The 23,605-nt window shown below is 42.9% G+C and overlaps 1 protein-coding gene across 1 annotated transcript; it reads left to right on the top strand.

Annotated features, from left to right (window-relative positions):
- Nucleotides 1-344: 344 nt before the first annotated feature.
- Nucleotides 345-22,284, top strand: fndc7a (fibronectin type III domain containing 7a). The gene is made up of 14 exons (XM_062987234.1): nt 345-413; nt 1,773-1,791; nt 1,910-2,167; nt 6,858-7,115; nt 8,946-9,203; nt 11,183-11,437; nt 12,841-13,095; nt 13,328-13,585; nt 17,636-17,890; nt 17,969-18,223; nt 19,900-20,160; nt 21,213-21,242; nt 21,375-21,430; nt 22,170-22,284. The coding sequence occupies exons 1-13, from the start codon at nt 345-347 to the stop codon at nt 21,401-21,403; spliced, it is 2,460 nt and encodes an 819-aa protein (XP_062843304.1). The 3' UTR covers nt 21,404-21,430; nt 22,170-22,284.
- The last annotated feature ends 1,321 nt before the right edge of the window (nt 22,285-23,605 follow it).

Raw genomic sequence — 23,605 nt, 5'->3', positions numbered from 1 at the left:
ACAACAGTCAGTAATTGTAGAACTACAAAGTGCTTCTATATGGTGTGTATATACAGTATATATATATATATATATATATATATATATATATATATATATATAGTTTATCAGTATTGAGCACACTTGTATGGGGTGTGTGATGTTCCCCTGTGTATCCACCTGTGTGCTGTATTTTAGCAATGATGTACCCCCTTTGTAATAGAGTAAAAGGAGGCAGGGCACACGATCCTTACAGTCCCAACAATAAGGAACCTGTTGGACAACAATAACTGAATCGTCCACTGAACAAGCAGGAGACAACATAGGGAAGTGCCAAGTGTCCTCATTCACTGAGTGTGAGAAACATGGGAGACATGGGATCGGATCAGCTGTGCTTATTAAAAAGAATCTTGTTCATTTTCTGCATCATAAAGGTAAGAATATATATTTTTTAATTGTTATATTGTAATAGCAGTAAGGTTAACTTTTTTATTTTACTTACAGTGAATTAGAATCTATTTTAATTTAGTTAAGATTTTGTACACATGGTCTGAAAAATTTTCTGTTTATGGATTTCTTCTTATCCAGCACTAATGGACAAATCGCACAGAAATTTAAATCTGTGTTGAGTGATACTTACATTTACCCAGTGCTTGATTGCACATAATAACCCACCACATGACAGAGGAATTGTGGGTCTAATAGCATATAATAATATCCCAAGACTTTCACAGAAAGCCAGGCTTTACATAGGGCAAGTGAACAGGAATTTAAAGTAACTTAAAGAAGCAAACTGTCCGATACGTATATTATTACCATAACAGAAAGGTGATGTCCTTATTATTAAGGATAGAAAATAAAATATAGAAGGAAGTAAAAAGAGATGGTCATCCATAGATAATCTGTGATTTGGGGCTGTTTTTTTCTTATCTATCATCCTTTTACCTAAATTGTTATGCTGATTGTGTGATTTTTAATAAAAAAATGTATTACATATTAAATATTTTAAAAAAAAAAAGCAAACTAAAAGCATCTTCACTAGCAGTTTTAGACATTTGGTCTCTACTGTACACTGATCAGGCATAACATTACAACCTCCTTCCTAATATTGTGTTGGTCCCCTTTTTGCTGCCCTATACACTACATACTGCAATGCACGGTGTATTCTGACACCTTTCTATCAGAAACAGCATTAACTTCTTCAGCAACTTGAGCTACAGTAGCTCGTCTGTTGGATCGGACTTGGCTGCCCATGACCCTGTCGCCGGTTTACCACTGTTCCTTCCTTGGACCACTTTTGATAGATACTGACCACTGCAGACTGGGAACACCCCACAAGATCTGCAGATTTGGAGATGCTCTGACCCAGTCGTCTAGCCATCACAATTTGGCCCTCGTCAAACTCACCCAAATCTTTACGCTTGGTCATTTTTCCTGCTTCTAACATCAACTTTGAGGATAAAATGTTCACTTGGAACACGTCGATGTCCATAAAAAACTATGTAGAAAAAAAAACTACTGTAGAAAATACTGTAATATTGATTAATTAATGTAATTATTTATTAACTTTTATTTAAATTATTTAACTTCTCTATCACAATGAAAACCTACCCATTTTTGGCAAGTAAGTATGTAATTTATCCAGTAATTTAGTTCCAGAAAAAGACCAGCTGCGGAAATAATTGAAATCCCAAGAAATTGCATTTAGACATATACATACTTTTTACTAGAGCTATTTTAAGAAACTTTTAAGATACTTAATTTCTGGAATGTTCTTTGTCTTTGCTTTTCAGATATGTGATGCGCAAAATGGTAAGCAAAGCCTATAAATACTTCGCATAAAATACACGTTTAACACCTGAACCCTAAAAATGATAGTAAAATCTTGTCCTTTTTATACTTCACTGTCACTCCTTCCATCTCTCCACAGAAATCACCGTGTCCGTGTTCACCGTCACATCAAAAAGTATAACGGTGCGCTGGAGTGGCTACACCGGAGCCAGCTCGTACAAGCTCACAGCTACCCCAAAGAACTCACAAGACCAGCCTGCATTCACACAGTTTAGTGGCAGCACGGTGATGGGCTCTGTGAACTCGCTCTCCCCAAATACTGTGTACAGGATAAAGGTAGAAGCCATGGACAGCAGTGTGAACGTGCTGAGCAGTGCAGAGAGCGAGGAGACCACGGGTAACTATTAAAGTACACTCGGTGTTCTATACATAGATCTATATAGATATAGATAGACTTTATTTGTCATATATACATATACAGGTGTACGGTACAATGAAATTCTTTTTTCGCATATCCCTGCTTGTTTGGAAGCTGGGGTCAGAGCGCGGGGTCAGCCATCGTACGGCGCCCCTGGAGCAGAAAGGGTTAAGGGCCTTGCTCAAGGACCCAACAGTGGCTGCATAGCAGAGCCTGGATTTAAACCACCAATCTTCCGGTTGATAGCCCAAAGCTCTACACACTAGGCTACCACTGTCCCTGTCAAGGTCTAAATGTGAAATTGTACCACATCTAGAATATATGCGGTGACCTTTTTTCTTTAAATATAATAGTAGGTACATATTTTCCTGTAATGAGAAAGAAAAACAAGTTAAAGCTAAATAAGAATCAGACTCAATCACTTTATTTGTCTTGGTGAGAGCACACATGTATGACATACAGTGTATCACAAAAGTGAGTACACCCCTCACATTTCTGCAAATATTTTATTATATCTTTTCATGGGACAACACTATAGAAATAAAACTTGGATATAACTTAGAGTAGTCAGTGTACAACTTGTATAGCAGTGTAGATTTACTGTCTTCCGTAAATAACTCAACACACAGCCATTAATGTCTAAATGGCTGGCAACATAAGTGAGTACACCCCACAGTGAACATGTCCAAATTGTGCCCAGTGTCAATATTTTGTGTGACCACCATTATTATCCAGCACTGCCTTAACCCTCCTGGGCATGGAATTCACCAGAGCTGCACAGGTTGCTACTGGAATCCTCTTCCACTCCTCCATGATGACATCACGGAGCTGGTGGATGTTAGACACCTTGAACTCCTCCACCTTCCACTTGAGGATGCGCCACAGGTGCTCAATTGGGTTTAGTCCATCACCTTTACCTTCAGCTTCCTCAGCAAGGCAGTTGTCATCTTGGAGGTTGTGTTTGGGGTCGTTATCCTGTTGGAAAACTGCCATGAGGCCCAGTTTTCGAAGGGAGGGGATCATGCTCTGTTTCAGAATGTCACAGTACATGTTGGAATTCATGTTTCCCTCAATGAACTGCAGCTCCCCAGTGCCAGCAACACTCATGCATCCAAGACCATGATGCTACCACCACCATGCTTGACTGTAGGCAAGATACAGTTGTCTTGGTACTTCTCACCAGGGCGCCGCCACACATGCTGGACACCATCTGAGCCAAACAAGTTTATCTTGGTCTCGTCAGACCACAGGGCATTCCAGTAATCCATGTTCTTGGACTGCTTGTCTTTAGCAAACTGTTTGCTGGCTTTCTTGTGCGTCAGCTTCCTTCTGGGATGACGACCATGCAGACCGAGTTGATGCAGTGTGCGGCGTATGGTCTGAGCACTGACAGGCTGACCTCCCACGTCTTCAACCTCTGCAGCAATGCTGGCAGCACTCATGTGTCTATTTTTTAAAGCCAACCTCTGGATATGACGCCGAACACGTGGACTCAACTTCTTTGGTCGACCCTGGCGAAGCCTGTTCCGAGTGGAACCTGTCCTGGAAAACCGCTGTATGACCTTGGCCACCATGCTGTAGCTCAGTTTCAGGGTGTTAGCAATCTTCTTATAGCCCAGGCCATCTTTGTGGAGAGCAACAATTCTATTTCTCACATCCTCAGAGAGTTCTTTGCCATGAGGTGCCATGTTGAATATCCAGTGGCCAGTATGAGAGAATTGTACCCAAAACACCAAATTTAACAGCCCTGCTCCCCATTTACACCTGGGACCTTGACACATGACACCAGGGAGGGACAACGACACATTTGGGCACAATTTGGACATGTTCACTGTGGGGTGTACTCACTTATGTTGCCAGCTATTTAGACATTAATGGCTGTGTGTTGAGTTATTTTCAGAAGACAGTAAATCTACACTGCTATACAAGCTGTACACTGACTACTCTAAGTTATATCCAAGTTTCATGTCTATAGTGTTGTCCCATGAAAAGATATAATGAAATATTTGCAGAAATGTGAGGGGTGTACTCACTTTTGTGATACACTGTATACCAGGGGCAGGGCCGGCGCTAGGGGGGGGCTGAGGGGGGCATTGCCCCCCCAAATTGTGTCTTTGCCCCCCCAAATTGTGTCTTTGCCCCCCCAAGCACAATGCAAGCAACGGCTATTTTTAAAATTATCTCTGAACCAATCACAAAAATGCATTTTGTTTTACAGTGTGAAGATATTTCCTTGCTTATTCCTGATTGGCTCTTTGAGTCATATAAAAATCGGCAGACTGCCCCAAACAGTTCAGTTCGGCAGTATATGTTCTGTTAGTGTGAGCGAGAGGCAGGTATACTGGTAAACACTTTTTTTTTTACAGAATTAGTATTCTTTTGTTTTCTTTATATTTTAATTTCCCAATAATATAAATATTCTTACTCATTCCTATTTCCACGTTTGAATATTCTCAGTCTGTGTGTAGGTACATTTGTCAGCTTTGACTTAAATTTGTATTAAAGCCTTTCAAGAAATAGAGTTGTTCTATTAGTAATGGCAATTTAATTAAGGGGGCGTATTAAAATGAAATACAATTAGATAATCTTTTTTCTCCATTTACATAATCAACATGTATTTTTTAATCATTGGGTTTTAAGTTTAAGTTCGAAAACATGCATTTTTATTTCTTTACCTCATACATCACTTTAAGCCAGTATCAATAGCTTGGCTGTCATCATTCATGCACAAATCAAGCCTTGAATATATTTCTGGCTTCAAAAACATGACTATCAACATGCCCCCTCATTAGGTTTTACTGCCCCCCCAAGCAAAGCAGTCCAGAACCGGGGCTGACCAGGGGTCATCAAACTACGGCCCGATGCTTTAATTTGACCGGCCCCTTTAACCACAGCAGCAATACATGTTGTCTGGCCGCTGTTCATCTTCGAACTCACAGTATTACAACGGGGGGGGAAAAATAACAGGAAACAAAAATTGGTCACCCGGAGTCTCAGTAGATTATACGGCAGCGATCCAACGGGTGGCGCTCCAAGCATGAGGGGAGTGATTGGCGCATCAATAGAGAGATGACTGACCGCAGCCACTGAACTGTGTTGCAAGGCAGTTAAGTGGGATTTCGTTATGAAAATCCTCGTGTCCTGTGTTAATTTCATTCAAGCTAATGCTCTTAACTACAGGCAGTTTCAGGAATTCTTGTCTGAGCTGAAGATGTGCTTTACTGAGATCCGCTGGATGAATTGGGGGGCGAGTTTTGAAATGTTTTAACGTCCTGCTCCCGGAGATCAACGCATTTATGCATCCAAAATCAAAACTCAAGCACATTGTTTAATTTTTATGCTTCTCTTTCCATTGCTCCCCGATCTCAATTAAACATGCACTCAAAGTAACTACCGTTTTCGGGAGCATCTACTTCTGTGTGCAGACTGTTTCGAAGTTGAAACACCTTAAATCTCCAACCAGATCCAGATTCACTGATCAACATTTATTAGCTATTATGACTGGTAGTAACAAATATGGAACCTGACGCTTACTCTCGTCAGGCAAAAGCAGGCTCACAGTTCACACTGATTTTTTAAGGAAACACTGTATGAGGTAGGATAATGGAAATTATTAAAATAAATAAAATTTCTGCATTATCATTATGAACTACAATTATACAAAGCCCAGACAATACATCCAGTATACATAGTAAATAGCTTTTTTGGGTGTGTTTACTATTTCACCCGCGGTCCGGACCCCCGAAACACTGAAGAACAGTAATCTGGCCCTTCGGTTAAAAAGTTTGAGGACCCCTGACATATACTATATTTAACATCTTAGACAGCATACAGACTTAAGAAGTATTTATCCAAAAATACAATAGAAAACAATGAGCAGAGTAAGATATAGAATAAAGAATGATAAGAAATACCATTATAATAATAATAATAAGAAGACCATTGAGCAAGGCCATTTAAATTTTAATTTCTTGCCGCTCAGGTGGCGCAGTGGCAAAAAAAAAAAAAACACTAGAACACCAGACCTGGGTGGGATACATCGTATTGAGTCTCGACTCTTCCTGCAGGCTGGGTTGAGCGGCCACATGAACAATGATTGGCTTGTTGTTTTTCATATAGCGGTGGGATATTAAGCCGGATCGAGACTCTCTCATGACTGATGCAACTACAACCTCTGCTGGCTGAGAGACGGGGAAAGAGTGCACTGATCAGGGTGTGTCTCTCCGTACACAGCGCTGATCCGCACTGCACTCGTCAAGTGTAGGTGACAAAATGCATACGGCTGCTGCCCACGTATGCAATCGGAGCCGGGGTCGCATTAGTGGAGAGGAAGCGTGACGCAATCGGGCAAGTTTTAATTACTTGATTTGCATTTGGTAACAACTCTCAGTAACTTTGGATCAAACCATCTGCTGAGTGCAGAAAATGTGGAAAATTTGGTTTCAAATTGGGCTAAAATGACTTTGATCACATTCTGTCAAAGCTTCCACCACAAATCACTAATTACTTAATGTGTTTTATTTTTCTTTATGTCAGTACAGGGAAAGGTGTCTTAAGTCATGAAGAAACTTGAACGTATACATATGCTCATATTTTTCATCTCACATTTTAAAAATGCTGATTGCATCTTTACTTCAGAAAAGTTTTGAACCTGTGCGATTGTTATCAGCCCCGGGAGTGCCGTCCATCGCGCAGGCCTACTCGAAGCAAAGCGACAGCATCACCGTGGAATTCGAAGAGATCTCGGGTGCCACGTCGTACATCCTCCGAGCTGAGGGCGATGATGGCTTTTTCTTGGAGAGTGTTGCGAACGGATCGCCCGGGACCATCACCAACCTGAGCTCCTACACCAACTACACTCTTAGCGTCATGTCAGTGAACAGGGGCGGCCACAGCCAGCCTTCATTTACGGTCCAAGCCAGAACGGGTAAGCTAACTGCATACTTATCCTGCACAATAAACCACGCCTGCTTTCACCCCGTTCTGCAATGGTCAGGACCACCACAGGACCACTACAGAGCAGGTATTATTTAGGTGGTGGATCATTCTCAGCACTGCAGTGACACTGACATGGTGGTGGTGTGTTAGTGTGTGTTGTGCTGGTATGAGTGTAGAAGACACAGAAATGCTGATGGAGTTTTTAAACACCTCACTGTCACTGCTGGACTGAGAATAGTCCACCAACCAAAAATACCCAGACAACAGTGCCCCGTGGGCAGCATCCTGTGACCACTGATGAAGGTCTACAAGATGACCAACTCAAACAGCAGCAATAGATGAGCGATCGTAATTGTAGAACTACAAGGACGTATAACCACGCAAAACAGGCATGGTTATACTACCCACTAGCAAGAAGTTGTTATTTCTCTATAAACAATAGAAACAGTAGCAGACTGACCCTGTTAGACTGACACCATGACAATAAGGTGGCATTGTTGCTCTGCTATAGAAAAGTATCATTCTAGCCCTTCGTTGTGGCTTTAGTTTCTAAGGTGGTACTAGCTACTGGCTATTGATAGCCATCTCACGAACATGCCACATGATATTGAAAGGTATGAAAAGGTAAAACCCTGAGAACAGGGTTATCTCCTGTCTCTGAGCTGAGCACGAGTAAGATGAGCAGTATCAGTTTTTATCCATTTTATAGATCTCAACATATTATTTATCCCTCACACTAGAACTGTTTTATTAGATACAAACACAGAACATAACCGAGAAGTCCCACCTAGATATATAGATATATACAGTATGATATAGAGAGGGAAATGTACCATCTGTTCTTTTAGTTATACTATCTTAGCAGGGTTTAAGCAGATCTGTTAGTCACGTTGGATAAGAGTGTTAAATGCTATAAGTATCATATGAAACCCACCTAGATTTCACGTCCTGTCACATGAAGTTATTTAATAGTGACCGTTACTATCACTTACCATATAGAATCACTTAGTTCTACAATTACTGACTGTAGTCCACCTGCTTTCACCCTGTTCTTCAATGGTCAGGACCACCACAGAGCAGGTATTATTCAGGTGGTGGATCATTCTCAGACTGCAGTGACACTGACATGGTGGTGGTGTGTTAGTGTGTGTTGTGCTGGTATGAGTGGATCACACACAGCAGCGCTGCTGGAGTTTTTAAATACCGTGTCCGCTCACTGTCCACTCTATTAGACACTTCTACCTAGTTGGTCCACCTTGTAGATGTAAAGGCAGAGACGATCGCTCATCTATTGCTGCTGTTTGAGTTGGTCATCTTCTAGACCTTCATCAGTGATCACAGGATGCTGCCCATGGGGCGCTGTTGGCTGGATATATTTGGTTAGTGGACCAAAGTCCATCAGTGACAGTGAGGTGCTGTGTGTGATCCACTGATACCAGCACAACACACACTAACACACCACCACCATGTCAGTGTCACTGCAGTGCTGAGAATGATCCACCAGCTAAATAATACCTGCTCTGTGGTGGTCCTGACCATTGAAGAACAGCATGAAAGGGGGCAAACAAAGCATGAGAAGCAGATGGACTACAGTCAGTAATTGTAGAACTACAAAGTGCTCCTATATGGTAAGTGGAGCTGATGAAATGGACAGTGAGTGTATAATGTTATGGCTGATCGGTGTGTATCATTAACCATTCAATCTTGCTGTCTTTCCTTTCTAACTTTTACACTCCCCCTACACTTTACCCATTCTCTTTCTCTAAACCTCCATGTTCTGTTTCTATGTCTCTCTCTTTCTTTCTTCATCACTCCACAGTGATCGTGGCCCCATCGCTGCGCTCCACATCTCCTACCAGCAACAGTATAGAGGTAGAATGGGATCCTGTAGAGCATGCCATATTGTATACTCTCTCGATCATCATGGAGGGATCGAACACCCTGCTTAAGCTCAACACCACTCAGACCAACGTGACATTCGACAACCTGGAACCGGGTGTCACCTACTGCATCAAGGCCACAGCCTGGGACTCAAGTGGCGTTCCTGGAGATGATATTACCATCTACCAGATTACCCGTAAGATACTAAGGATACTAAAATACTTGTGTGGGTGTGGCCAAGTCTGCTTTCTTTCTCTGTATGTCTTTATATAATGACTAGACCATTAACTTGAGATACACTGCTGTAGTGGGTGTACCAGGTTTGGGGTATATTCTTTTACCTGACCAATTGTTTGCCCATTTCCATTCTCCCAAATGCCATTTTTGGAATTTGTACTGGGACAGCATGGTGGCATTGTGTGTGTGTGCGAGAGAGTGTGCGCGTGTGTGTGTGTGCGAGTGTGTGTGCGAGAGAGTGTGTGTGTGTGTGAGAGTGTGTGTGTGTGTGAGAGTGTGTGTGAGAGAGAGTGTGTGTGTGTGAGTGTGTGTGAGTGTGTGTGAGTGTGTGTGAGTGTGTGTGAGTGTGAATAACACACACAGATACACCACTAACACACACAGACACTCAAATAACACACACAGACACTCTAACACACACAGATACACCACTAACACACACAGACACTCAAATAACACACACAAACACATTGCTAACACACACTGACACACTAATAACACACACTAACACAATAAAGACTCAGGAACAAGAGAAATCTGTAAACCCAATTAGAATAAACCAAATTACACAAAAACTCAGAACTAAATATCTGAATTATTGGGAAACTGAAACTAAAACTCAAAGTAAAATGCAGTGTTATTTGGCCCTAAACAGACACTACAGTGCAGCAGATTATCTGAGCACAGTATCCGACCCTAAATTAAGAAACACCCTGACGAGGTACAGACTGAGCGCACACGACCTGGCCGTGGAGACGGGGCGACACACCCGGTCCTGGCTGCCCCGGGAGGAGAGGTTGTGCCAGCACTGCACTCTCAGTACAGTAGAGACGGAGCTGCACTTCCTCACCCGGTGTACCAAGTACCACCACGTCCGCTCCCAATTCTTCCCTAAATTTAACAACATCATCCCCAACTTTACCTCCCTCCCAGACCCCGACAAACTGCCCCACCTACTGGGGGAGCACAGAGAGAGCTGCACACTAGCAGCACTCTATACTCACACCTGCCACCAGGTGAGGGACAGTGGGTGACCATGTCTCATACACACACACACACACACACACGCACACACGCACAAACTGATTGTTATACTACCTCATTATTGTAAATATTATACTTTTTTTTGTTATTATTTTGCACTGTTTTTATTAATATTTTATTCTATTCTATATTTTTTGCACATGTAACTGTTCTGTATATTTTTGTTCTTTCTTATTTTTATTGTTTATATTTCCCTGTAACTTGCTTTGGCAATACGAATGTCCTTATTTGTCATGCCAATAAAGCTTCTTTTGAGTTTTTTGAGTTTTGAGTGTGTGAGAGTGTGTGTGAGAGTGTGTGTGTGAGAGTGTGTGTGAGAGTGTGTGTGAGAGTGTGTGTGAGAGTGTGTGTGAGAGTGTGTGTGAGAGTGTGTGTGAGAGTGTGTGTGAGAGTGTGTGTGAGAGTGTGTGTGAGAGTGTGTGTGAGAGTGTGTGTGTGAGAGTGTGAGAGTGTGTGTGTGTGTGTGTGTGTGAGTGTGAGAGTGTGTGTGTGAGAGTGTGTGTGTGAGAGTGTGTGTGAGAGTGTGTGTTTGAGAGAGTGTGTGTTTGAGAGAGTGTGTGTTTGAGAGAGTGTGTGTGAGAGAGAGTGTGTGAGAGAGAGAGTGTGCGCGAGAGAGAGTGTGCGCGAGAGAGAGAGTGTGTGAGAGAGAGAGAGTGTGTGAGAGTGTGTTTGCCCTGTGTTGGACTGGTGATCTGTCCAGGATGTTTTCTACCTTTTACCCAGTGAATTGGACCCACCATGACCCTAAATAGGATTAAGTGGTGAATAAAGCAGCCATAATTTTAATAACATGAATACTCTGTTTACTATTTTACTATTTAAACAGCCAATATATTAATTTATTAAATTATTATATTAAAACCTGTCCATTGTCTCATGTACAAATTTTTACAGGTCCTCCAGTTCCTGAGTTTGTGCAGGTATCACTGAGCCTGGAGAGAATCATGGGACTGTCTGTGTACTGGCAGTCTGTGCGCGGTGCGAGCGCTTACTACGTTGAGAGCTCGATGGGAGGGAACTGCACCTCCATTATAGACCCATTCTGCATCATTAGCCCGATCGGCTGTAGTGAAAATCACACGCTGATCGTCTTGGCGGAGAATGAAGCTGGCCCCAGCAGCCCTTCCCAGCCACAGAACCTGCTTACCTGTATGCTCTACACACACACACACACACACACACATCACCATGCTAACACACTTTGCCACATTTGTATCTAAACATTTGGACGCTAATAAGCCAAAAATGTGCACAACTATTTCAGAACAGTTGTGTACATCAGGGACGTATTAGCTGTTGGGCTGATGGTAATTCCTCATACTACACTTGTTGAATGCAGCAGATAAGATCAAGTATAAGACCTGAGTGACTTTAATAAATGCCAAATCTTTATGACCAGATAACTAGGTTAAAGTGTCTCCAAAACAGCAGGCTTACAGGGATCAGAGTGTAATTGACAGCTGAGCCACACAAAAATCTGTTTTTAATGTCTCAATTACTGATAAATTAGGTTTAGTGTTAAGTTTAGTTAATAATGGAATTTCTCCAAAAATTCTGCATTAATAATAAAGATGTCGCCACTCAGGTGACGCAGCGGTAAAAACACGCACTGCAACCAGAGCTGGATTTCGAAAGTGCGTTGTTTCGAATCCAGCTCTGCCTTCAGCCGGTCGAAGGCTGGGCGGCTATGTAAACAACAATTGGCCTGTTGTTCGGGTGGGGGGGGGGTAGGATTGGAGACCGGAGGGGGTGGGTCTCTCTCTGTCAGAATGCAATGCTCTGCCGGCTGATTAAGAGGCGCCTGCACAAGAGATGACGGAGAGTGCCCTTAGGGTGTGTCTCTCCGCATGCAACTCTAGGTGGCGCCAAACTCATCAATGTGTGGGTGGCAAAGATGCATCCGGCTGCTGCCAGTGTTTCGGAGGGGATGTTGGTTAGCTTCGATCTCCTCTGTCAGGGCAGGGTTCGGCATAGACGGAAAGGAAGCACGATGCAAATTGGACAATTGGATGCGCTAAAGGGGGAGAAAAAGGGGAAAAATATTTTTTAAAAAAATAAATAATGATAATAATAAAGATGTCAATAAATAGCAATTCTTTTATTATAGTAGTAACAATGCAAATTATTAATTAATTAATACAAAATTAGTGGTATAAAGTACTTATGAATAACTTATTATTTTTGAAGATGTGAGTAATAATAAATTACATTATAAATAATACTTTTTTTTTTAAGGGCAATTCTTTGCCAAAAAAAATTATATTAATGGTTAAATATTATAATTAAATATTTTAATGAATTAAATATTTTCTGGTGTTTTTTTTTTCATATTATTAGTATACACACAGCATAGTCTTAGTATTTCTGGTATTTTTATTCAGCTATAATTTATTGCAACTAAGCAGTAGGATCCTTAATTCTACACAAAGATTAAATAATAAAATTAGTGCAATTTGTTTTACTTTAGAATAATCAATAAACAGAAAACATTTAAATAAAATATGGTCAAAGGACTGGAAGACAAACACTATGTCTTTCTTTCTGTCTGGCAGTTCCATGTGCTCCAGGCGAGGTGGAGGTGAGCGAGCCATCAGAAGGGAACTGCTCAGTGACCTGGTCCAGCATGCTGTGGGTGGATTATTACATCGCCTATGTGAAAAGAGATGATGGAACAGAATTGCAGTGCAACACCACCAGTACAGTCTGTTATTACCCCTGCCACTGTGGCTACACTTACCTGACGACGGTATTCGCCTCCAACAACGCCGGACCCAGCCCCCCAGGACCCATTCTCAACTATACCACCAGTGGGTAGCTATACACAAACACACACAACACTTGGTTTTATCTACTTAGCTTAACTTTCTAGTCTTAGCAGGAGACCACTGTTCCATGTACTTTTTGATGTGTGCATACATGTTTATTTGACAAGAACACTTTGGTTGTGAAAGTCTTAATTTTTTCTTAACAAGTAAGTCATACAATACATCCCATTCATGCATATTTTTGTCTCTTTCCCTGTATTATCTCTTTCTTCAGTACCCTGTTGTCCACAGACTGTAAACGTCTCACTCATTTCTACTGAAACTCTGGAAATCACCTGGTCAGCGGTACGCGGGGCCGAGCTGTACGAGACTGTGGCGGCGGATGGATCAGACATGGTTCACTGCAATGACACGGTTCCTGTGTGTGTCCTATCTGATCTCTCATGCAACAGTCTGTACAGCGTGGTGATCAGACCGTGCAGCGAGATACGAGGCTGCAACAACACCTGCACACCCACAATACAAGAGACAGGTTCTGTATAAACACCTTTAATGATATTACTAAAGCATGTTTAAATTGGTTTCTTTCCACAGAATTGCAGTGGTTGTTGCACCATACTTTGTTATAGATGTGTTTTCCCCCCAAGAAAAAAGAAAATAATTTGTGTTTTGGGACATGACCTAAAAGATAGATAGTTGGATGGATGGGTTGATGAAGGGGTGGATGGATGGACGGTTGGACAGACTGATAGATAGATAAATAATAATATGGGTAGATAGATGAATAAATAAATGGATACATGCATAAATAGATGGATGGATGGATAGACAGATATATGGATAGATATATAGATGGATGGTTGGATGGATAGATAGATGGATGGGCAGACAGATATATGGATAGATAGGTAGATGGATGGATAGACAGATATATTGATAGACATATATGGATAGACAGATTGGTAGATGGATGGATGGATGGATGGATGGATGGAAGGACAGTTAGAGGATGGATGGATGGATGGATGGATAGATGGAAGGACAGTTGGATGGATGGGTGGATGGGTGGGTGGGTGGATGGGTGGATGGATGGATGGACGGATGGATAAATGGAAGGACAGTTGGACAGATAGATAGATAGATAGATAGATAGATAGATAGATAGATAGATAGATAGATAGGATAAGACTTTATTGATCCCGAAGGAAATTGCAGTGTCACAGTACTATACAAATTACACAATTACAGTTACAATTTACAAATTACAGTACAAGTTACACAAGGGAAGACAGACAAAAAACAACACAATTAAACATAAAAGGGCATAAGCAAAAAGACAGGACATTATCATAAGCAGCCGCATACATATTATTGCACTAAGAGAAAAATATATTATTTTACAAAAGTATATTGCACTAAGAGAGATAAGATATTGCACTGCAAAAGAAAATCAACACTCTTCGGGTGGCAGGAGATCCGTAGTGTTCCTGGAATGGGGAGAATCATTGTAGAGTCTTACTGCAGTGGGAAGAAAAGATCTCACACGGCGCTCTTTAGTACAGCGCAGCTGTATCAGTCTACCACTGAACGTGCTTCTCTGTTTCTCCACTGTAGTGTGCAGGGGGTGTGATGTATTGTCCATAATAGAAAGCAGCTTATTGAGGGACCGTTTTTTGCTACCTCATCCAGAGTGTCCAATTTGACTCCAACAACAGAGCCAGCCTTCTTAATTAGTTTGTTTATTTAGTTTTTTGCACTTTTGTTGATGTTGTTGCCCCAGCACACAACAGCATACAATAAGGCACTAGCAACAACACTGGTAGAATGTCCAAAGGAGTTTAGTGCACACTCCAAAGGACCTCAGTTTCCTCAGAAAGTACAAACGACTCTGTCCTTTCTTGAACACTGCACAGGTATTAAAACTCCAGTCCAGTTTGTTGTCCAAGTGCACACCCAGGTACTTGTAAGTGTCAACCACCTCCACTTCCGCTCCATTGATAGTGACTGGTGCCAGGGGAGGTCTGAGTTTCCTGAAGTCCACCACCATCTCCTTTGTCTTACTGATGTTGAGCTGCAGTTTGTTCAGTGTACACCAGTCAACAAAGTCTGAAACCAGCTTCCTGTATTCCGCCTCCTGCCCATTCCTGATACACCCCACGATGGCCGTGTCATCTGAGAATTTCTGCAGATGGCATGTGCCAGAGTTGTATCTGAAATCTGAGGTGTAGATGTTAAACAGGAACGGTGCTAATTTCCACCCGAGTGGGACCTTTCCTAGGCTGCAGCTCAGGTTGAAGATGTGCTGAAGGACTCCACACAGCTGCTCAGCACATAGTTTTAATACCTTAGGCTGAATGCCATCCGGTCCTGCCGCTTTACACTGCTTGAGTTTCTTCAGCTCTTTCTTCACCTGGTCAGCAGTAAAAGTTGATACCCTGCTGCTAGACTGGTCCGGAGTGTGGTTGGGGGAAGGAGCATTCATGTCAGGTGAGGTGTTAATGTTTGGTATGGTGGAGGTATGGGCTGTGAATGATGATGGCTGTTGTTGTGCTGGGGTGTTAAGATGCAAGACGGCTGGAGACAGAGCAGAGGACAATGGGGCAGGAGGAGAGTCGTTGTCAAACCTTAGAAAGAACTGGTTTAACTCATTTGCCCATTCATGACTGCCCTCGTTTGATGTTGATGTTCCTGAGCAGCGTTGATTAAAGCCTGTGATGTTTTTCAGGCCTCTCCACACCTCACGAGCATCGTTTTTCTCCAAATTGGCCTCCAGCTTAGCCCTGTACTCGTCCTTGGCCTCTTTAATCCTTATTTTGAGCTCTGCTTGTACCCTCTTTAGCTCCTCCTTGTCCCCTGTCCTGAAGGCTCTCTTCTTCTGGTTCAGGAGGGACTTTAGGTTGCTTGTAACCCATGGCTTGTTATTAGAAAAACATCGGATAGTTTTAGAGGGTACAACAGTGTCCACACAAAAGTTTATGTAGTCTGTGACACACGCTGTTATCTGGTCAATGTCCTGATTGTGAGGGTCACAGAGGACATCCCATTGTGTGGCCTCAAAACAGCCCTGCAGTGATTCCACAGCCTCAGGTGACCACTTCCTCACTGTTATGGTGGATGCTGGTTGTCTTTGGACCAGGGGCTTGTACTGTGTATTGAGGAGTACCAGGTTGTGGTCAGATCATCCCAGCGGAGGGAGAGCTGTGGATTTGTATGCTTCTTTGACATTAGCATACAACAAGTCCAGTGTTCTGTTTTCTATAGTCCTGCATTTTACAAACTGGGTGAATGTAGGCAGGCATGATGAAAGTGAAGTGTGATTGAAGTCACCAGACACTGTGATGAAGGCACTCGGACTTTGGTTCTGCACTCTAGCGATAGCTGAATGAATGACGTCACAGGCGATGTCCACGCTGGCGGATGGAGGAATGTACACAGCACACAGAACCACTTATGTGAATTCACGCGGCAAATAATACCGACGCATTCCGATCACACACAGTTCAATGTCCGGCTGACAGATCACTTCCTTCACCGTAATGTGACCAGGGTTACACCATCTGTTGTTCACAAACACAGCGAGTCCCCCTCCCTTCTTCTTACCGGTCTGATGGTAAACTCTGTCCGCCCTCACAGTAGTAAATCCGTTCAGGTGAACATGAGAGTCCGGTACATTCTGATTCAGCCAGGATTCTGTAAAGCATAAGATGCTGCACTCACGGTACTCTCGCTGTGTCCGGATCAGTGCGGAAAGTTCGTCCGTTTCATTTACATTTACATTTTCGGCATTTAGCAGACGCTTTTATCCAAAGCGACTTACAGTTGTGACAGTATACAGTCTAAGCAATTGAGGGTTAAGGGCCTTGCTCAAGGGCCCAACAGTGGCAACCTGGTAGTGGTGAGGCTTGAACCGGCAACCTTCTGAATACTGGACCAGTACCTTAACCACTAGGCTACACTGCCGACACTGTTTCCAGCTCTACATCCACGATACGGCCGTCTCAGTTCTGCTGGGATCTCCGTCCTAGATGTAAACAAAGCCAGCGTCTTCCGCAGCGCGATCAGCTGATCCCGCGAGTAGACAATGCGACGAGACATGTTGCTAACGAAGTCCAAAAAAAAAAAAAAACTCTAAAAAGTAACTTAAAGAACTTTAAAAAACCTTGACTTAAAAAAGCTGCATGAAAATGTCCATAAACATGACAAAGTTCGGGGGAAAGACACAAAATAACCTCTAAAACAGACAAAAAGACAAACACAGAGAGACTGTGACTGGCAGCCGCACGGAGCAGCGCACGGAGTTGAATAGATAGATAGATAGATAGATAGACGGACGGACGGACGAACAGACAGATGAACAGACATACAGATAGATGGATGGATGGATGGATATATGGATAGATAGACAGATATATGCATAGATAGCTGGATGGATGGATGGATTTTGGGAAATCCAAAGAGTTCACAAACTTTTGTCACTTCACATAGGAGTTGATGCATAATTGTGTCACATGACACTATCCTCTAATAACAGTGTAAACAGAACTATAGTTATTCATCTGACCCTTTATTCTGTGTCTCTTAGCTCCATGTGCTCCAGAGATTCTGAACCTCACGCAGGTGACCAGCTCAGTTGTGGAGGTGTTATGGACGACTCCCAACAAACAAGCCACCTACACAGTAAATGCTGTGGGCAGTAATAACACCCTCACATGTTTGTCCCGCGGCACTTCCTGTAACATCACCAACCTGCCCTGTGGAGAAACTTATGAGATCAGCGCGTACGCGACCACCGCCGTGGGTCGCAGCCTGCCTGGATTTAGTGTTGCCTTGGAAACAGGTAGAGTACTGAATCAAGGTGGCATAACATATACAAATGTGAATGTGCATAACATATTCATTAAACTGCTCTATTTAGGACCCTGTTGTCCTGAGTCTCTAAGCGTGGAGCAAGTGACGCAATCCATGACTAGTGTGGTGTGGTCATCATCCAAGGGAGGCTGGTCATACATTACCTCACTGACATCACCTAAAGGTCATGCCAAGTGCCACACGATGGATACTCACTGCCTGATGGGATGCATTACTTGCGGCACCAACTACAGCATCTCAATGGAGGCCATAAGCAACACGGGGCACGTCTCCCATTGCAGCTACCAAGGCTTCTCTTCCAGTGAGTTACCCTCTACAGTCTACATTTGTTGGGTTTTGAGGGTAGAGTGGGTACCTCAGAGCAACATGGGTTTCAAGGGAAGAGTGGGTGCTGCAGAGCAAGATGGGTTTTGAGGGAAGAGTGGGTACCTCAGAGCAACATGAGGTTCAAAGGAAGAGTGGATACCTCAGAGCAACATGGGTTTTAAGGGTAGAGTGGATGCCTCAGAACAACATGGATTTCAAGGGAAGAGTGGGTGCATCAGAGCAACATGGGTTTTGAGGGTAGAGTGGGTGTTTCAGAGCAACATGGGTTTCGAGGGAAGAGTGGGTGCATCAGAGCAACATGGGTTTTGAGGGTAGAGTGGGTGTTTCAGAACAACATGGGTTTCGAGGGAAGAGTGGGTGCATCAGAGCAACATGGGTTTTGAGGGTAGAGTGGGTGTTTCAGAGCAACATGGGTTTCGAGGGAAGAGTGGGTGCATCAGAGCAACATGGGTTTTGAGGGTAGAGTGGGTGTTTCAGAGCAAGATGGGTTTTGAGGGAAGAGTGGGTACCTCAGAGCAACATGAGGTTCAAGGGAAGAGTGGATACCTCAGAGCAACATGGGTTTTAAGGGTAGAGTGGATGCCTCAGAACAACATGGATTTCAAGGGAAGAGTGGGTGCATCAGAGCAACATGGGTTTTGAGGGTAGAGTGGGTGTTTCAGAGCAACATGGGTTTCAAGGGAAGAGTGGGTGCATCAGAGCAACATGGGTTTTGAGGGTGTAGCAGGTGCCTTAGAGCAACATGGATTTTGAGGGTAGAGTGGGTTACCTCAGAGCAACATTGGTTTCGAGAGTATGGTGCATGCCTCAGAGCAACTTAGTGTTTGAGGGTAGAGTGGGTGCCTCAGAGTAACATGAGTTTCAAGGGAAGAGTGGATACCTCAGAGCAACATGGGTTTTAAGGGTAGAGTGGATGCCTCAGAACAACATGGATTTCAAGGGAAGAGTGGGTGCATCAGAGCAACATGGGTTTCAAGGGAAGAGTGGGTACCTCAGAGCAACATAGGTTTCAAGGGAAGAGTGGGTGCATCAGAGCAACATGGGTTTCAAGGGAAGAGTGGGTACCTCAGAGCAACATAGGTTTCAAGGGAAGAGTGGGTACCTCAGAGCAACATGGGTTTTAAGGGTAGAGTGGGTACCTCAGAGCAACATGGGTTTTAAGGGTAGAGTGGGTACCTCAGAGCAACATGAGGTTCAAGGGAAGAGTGAGTACCTCAGAGCAACATGGGTTTTAAGGGTAGAGTGGGTACCTCAGAGCAACATGGGTTTTAAGGGTAGAGTGGGTACCTCAGAGCAACATGGGTTTTAAGGGTAGAGTGGGTACCTCAGAGCAACATGAGGTTCAAGGGTAGAGTGGGTACCTCAGAGCAACATGGGTTTTAAGGGTAGAGTGGGTACCTCAGAGCAACATGGGTTTTAAGGGTAGAGTGTGTGCCTCAGAGCAACATGGGTTTTAAGGGTAGAGTGTGTGCCTCAGAGCAACATGGGTTTTAATGGTAGGGTAGGTTCCCTCAGAGCAACATGGATTTTAAAGGTAGGGTAGGTGCCTCAGGGCAACATAAGTTTCAGGGTAGGTGGCCCCATAGCACCTGGGTTTTGAGGGTAGGGTGGCTAATTTTCTTATCATTTCTAATTTTCTCTCATTACTAGGTGCTTGTTGTCCATTCAGCGTGAGGCTGTACGGGATGGCAAACAGAACACTCCGGGTACACTGGACAGGTTGGGACAGTCATTACAGATACTCAGCAGAACTTTATGGCACCGGTGCCAACTACACATGTAGCCCAGCGTTGGGTTACAACTCGTGTGACATACCCAACGTAGTGTGTGGGGAGACCTACAGTGCTGTGGTTGCACCACTCACACACCAAGGAACCAAAGTTACATTCTGTCCCAGGAGACTTTATTCAGGTAAGATTTTAGTCCTTTAACTTGATTGTCCCACAGGACCACCACAGAGTAGGTATTATTTAGGTGGTGGATCATTCTCGGTCCTGCAGTGACACTGACGTGGTGGTGGTATAAGTGGATCAGACACAGCAGCGCTGCTGGAGTTTTTACATACCGTGTCCACTCACTGTCCACTCTATTAGACACTCCTACCTAGTTGGTCCACATTGTAGATGTAAAGTCAGAGACGATCGCTCATCTATTGTTGATGTTTGAGTCGGTCATCTTCTAGACCTTCATCAGTGGTCACAGGACGATTCCCACGGGGCGCTGTTGGCTGGATGTTTTTTGGTTGGTGGACTATTCTCAGTCCAGCAGTGACAGTGAGGTGTTTAAAAACTTAATCTCCGCTGCTGTGTCTGATCCAACCATACCAGCACAACACACACTAACACACCACCACCATGTCAGTGTCACTACAGTGCTGAGAATGATCCACCACCCAAATAATACCTGCTCTGTGGTGGTCCTGTAGGGATCCTGTCCATTGAAGAACAGGGTGAAAGCAGGCTAAAAAGTATGTCGAGAAACAGATGGACTACAGTCAGTAATTGTAGAACTACAAAGTGCTCCTATATGGTAAGTGGAGCTGATAAAATGGACAGTGAGTGTAGAAACAAGGAGGTGGTTTTAATGTTATGGATAAGCGAATAATAAAGAGGGATGGATAGATCACACACGAGTGCACCTCCGTGCCCCATTTGCTGGCCAAACTAACGTAGGTCAGCTGCTGTACAACGTTCAGCAGCCACTACATTGCAAATAAACTTGGTGCTCACGACAATTCTAATAATAAATAAACAATAAATAAATTACGAACAAGTGAACCATTTTATTAATGGGTCAGTGAGAGAGAAAGTGGGAATTTTTGCATTCTTTATCTTTATTTATTCTTTATTTTATGTAGCAAATAATGCATCATAAAAAATAGAAAGGAGGTGAAGAGCTATGAACTGTTCTATGTCTGAAAATAACAGAAAAATTCTAAAAATGTACGGCTTTTTTGTTTACAGTTTCCTGCGCTGGTGACTCTGTTGGAATGGGTATGTTTTTAACATTTGTAAATAATTTAAAAACATTTTTGGAACATCCTGAGCTATTTGAATACATTTTAACAAAATATGTGTATGCTTGGTCACTATAATGCTGAATCATTATTCTGTGTTTCTTAGTAGTCTATCGTGGAAGGAGAAGTGTGGATTAGTGGCCACTGCGTTTCTATAGATTAGAAGTAAGTTCACTAAAAAAAACACATTTCAAATGTGTCCTTAAATTTTCTGGAGACCAATTTTAATTTACAGTTTATACTAAATAAAATTACTACTTAACTGACTGCATCGTGTCAAGTGTAAGGTTTGGTGGAGGGGGGATTATGGTGTGGGGTCGTGTTTCAGGAGTTGGGCTCGGCCTCTTAGTTCCAGTGAAAGGAACTCTTAATGCTTCAGCATACCAAGAGATTTTGGACAATTTTATGCTCCCAACTTTGTGGGAATAGTTTGGGGATGGCCTGTTCCGGTTCCAACATGACTGCGCACCAGTGCACAAAGCAAGGCCCATAAAGACATAGTTGAGCGAGTTTGGTGTGGAAGAACTTGACTGGCCTGCACAGAGTCCTGACCTCAACCCGATAGAACACTTTTGGGATGAATTAGAGCGGAGATGGTGAGCCAGGCCTTCTCATCCAACCTCAGTGTCTGACCTCACAAATGCCCTTCTGGAATAATGGTCAAAAATTCCCATAAACACACTCCTAAACCTTGTGAAAAGCCTTCCCAGAAGCGTTGAAGCTGTTATAGCTGCAAAGGGTGGGCCGACATCATTTTAAACACTATGGATTGAGAATGGGACGTCACTCAAGTTCATATGTGTGTGAAGGCAGACGAGCGAATACTTTTGGCAATATAGCGTATTTCATCACGTTATGTTACCTGGTGTTTAATTTTCTGTCTAATCTGTTTTGTATTTTTCAGAGCCATTGCATAAGACAGTTGAGAAGACAGTCGCTTAAAAGAAGAAAAGTGTCTTATATTAGAAACATATTTTAGTTAGCTTCAATATATACTGTGTATCAGAGACTTCAATAAACACTGCATAAAATAAAACCAAAGGTTTACAGTTTGTGTGTTAAAATACCACACCTGTACCCTAATGTACAGACAAGTAAATAAATGAATGATTTAATTCAGTCACTCCTTTTAGGGGTCATCACAGAGGATTATTGGACCGCGTATTTGATTTTGCAGTTTTTACACCGGATGCCCTACCTGACGCCGATGGCTAGGTTTATGTTATGCCTGCACCTTGTGTATTTGTCAGCCCAGGCCAGGATTCAAACCCCCAGAACTTCAGACACTGCTGTTAGCAGCAGCATGGCTCTTACTGTTATGCTACATAAGCTAACTTTTAATATACAGATAAGTGATGGTAGTAACACTACCTCCTATTTTGTTGAAATCTTATAGATCATTAGCATTTTGGTTTTATAATTTTTACCTAATACAACGCATCACATACTGATTTACACATACAGGTTCATTCAGATTTAATTAACATAATGTATACAAGAAATCTGTTGTTCATTAGTATTATTAATATATATATTTTTTTATTACTATTAAGGAATTTAACTTAGGTTACATGGATGCTCGCTGAGCACAAAAAATACAACAGTCTTTTTCAACACATTGTGGGTTAAAAGGTGCTGTGTTGCTTTTATGCAATATAGAATAAATTAGCCGTAACATTAAAACCACCTTGTTTCTACACACACTTATCATTTTATCAGCTCCACTTACCATATAAAAGCACTTTGTAGTTCTACAATTACTGACTAAAGTCCATCTATTTCTCTGCATGCTTTGTTAGCCCCCTTTCATGCTGTTCTTCAATGGTAAGGACCCCCCCACAGAGCAGGTATTATTAGGTGGTGGATCATTCTCAGCACTGCAGTGACACTGACATATGGTGGTGGTGCGTTAGTGTGTGTTGTGCTGGTTTGAGTGGATCAGACACAGCAGCGCTGCTGGAGTTTTTAAACACCTGTGTCACTACTGGACTGAAAATAATCCCTAGTGGGCAGCGTCCTGTGACCACGGATGAAGGTCTAGAAGATGACCGACTCAAACAGCAGCACTAGATGAGCGATCGTCTCTGACTTTACATCTACAAGGTGGACCAATAGAGGTGTCTAATGGACATAGAGTGGACAGTGAGCGCTGCTGTGTCTGATTCACTCATACCAGCACAACACACACTAACACACCACCACCATGTCCGTGTCACTGCAGTGCTGAGTATGATTCACCACCTTAATAATACCTGCTCTGTGGTGGTCCTGTGGGGGTCCTGACCATTGAAGAACGGGGTGAAAGCAGGCTAAAAAGGTATGTAGAGAAACAGATGGACT

Source organism: Trichomycterus rosablanca, chromosome 25, assembly GCF_030014385.1.
Source record: "Trichomycterus rosablanca isolate fTriRos1 chromosome 25, fTriRos1.hap1, whole genome shotgun sequence".
Lineage (NCBI taxonomy): Eukaryota > Metazoa > Chordata > Actinopteri > Siluriformes > Trichomycteridae > Trichomycterus > Trichomycterus rosablanca.
Note: the sequence above shows the minus strand (reverse complement) of the source record. Positions and strands in the feature narration are given on the sequence as shown.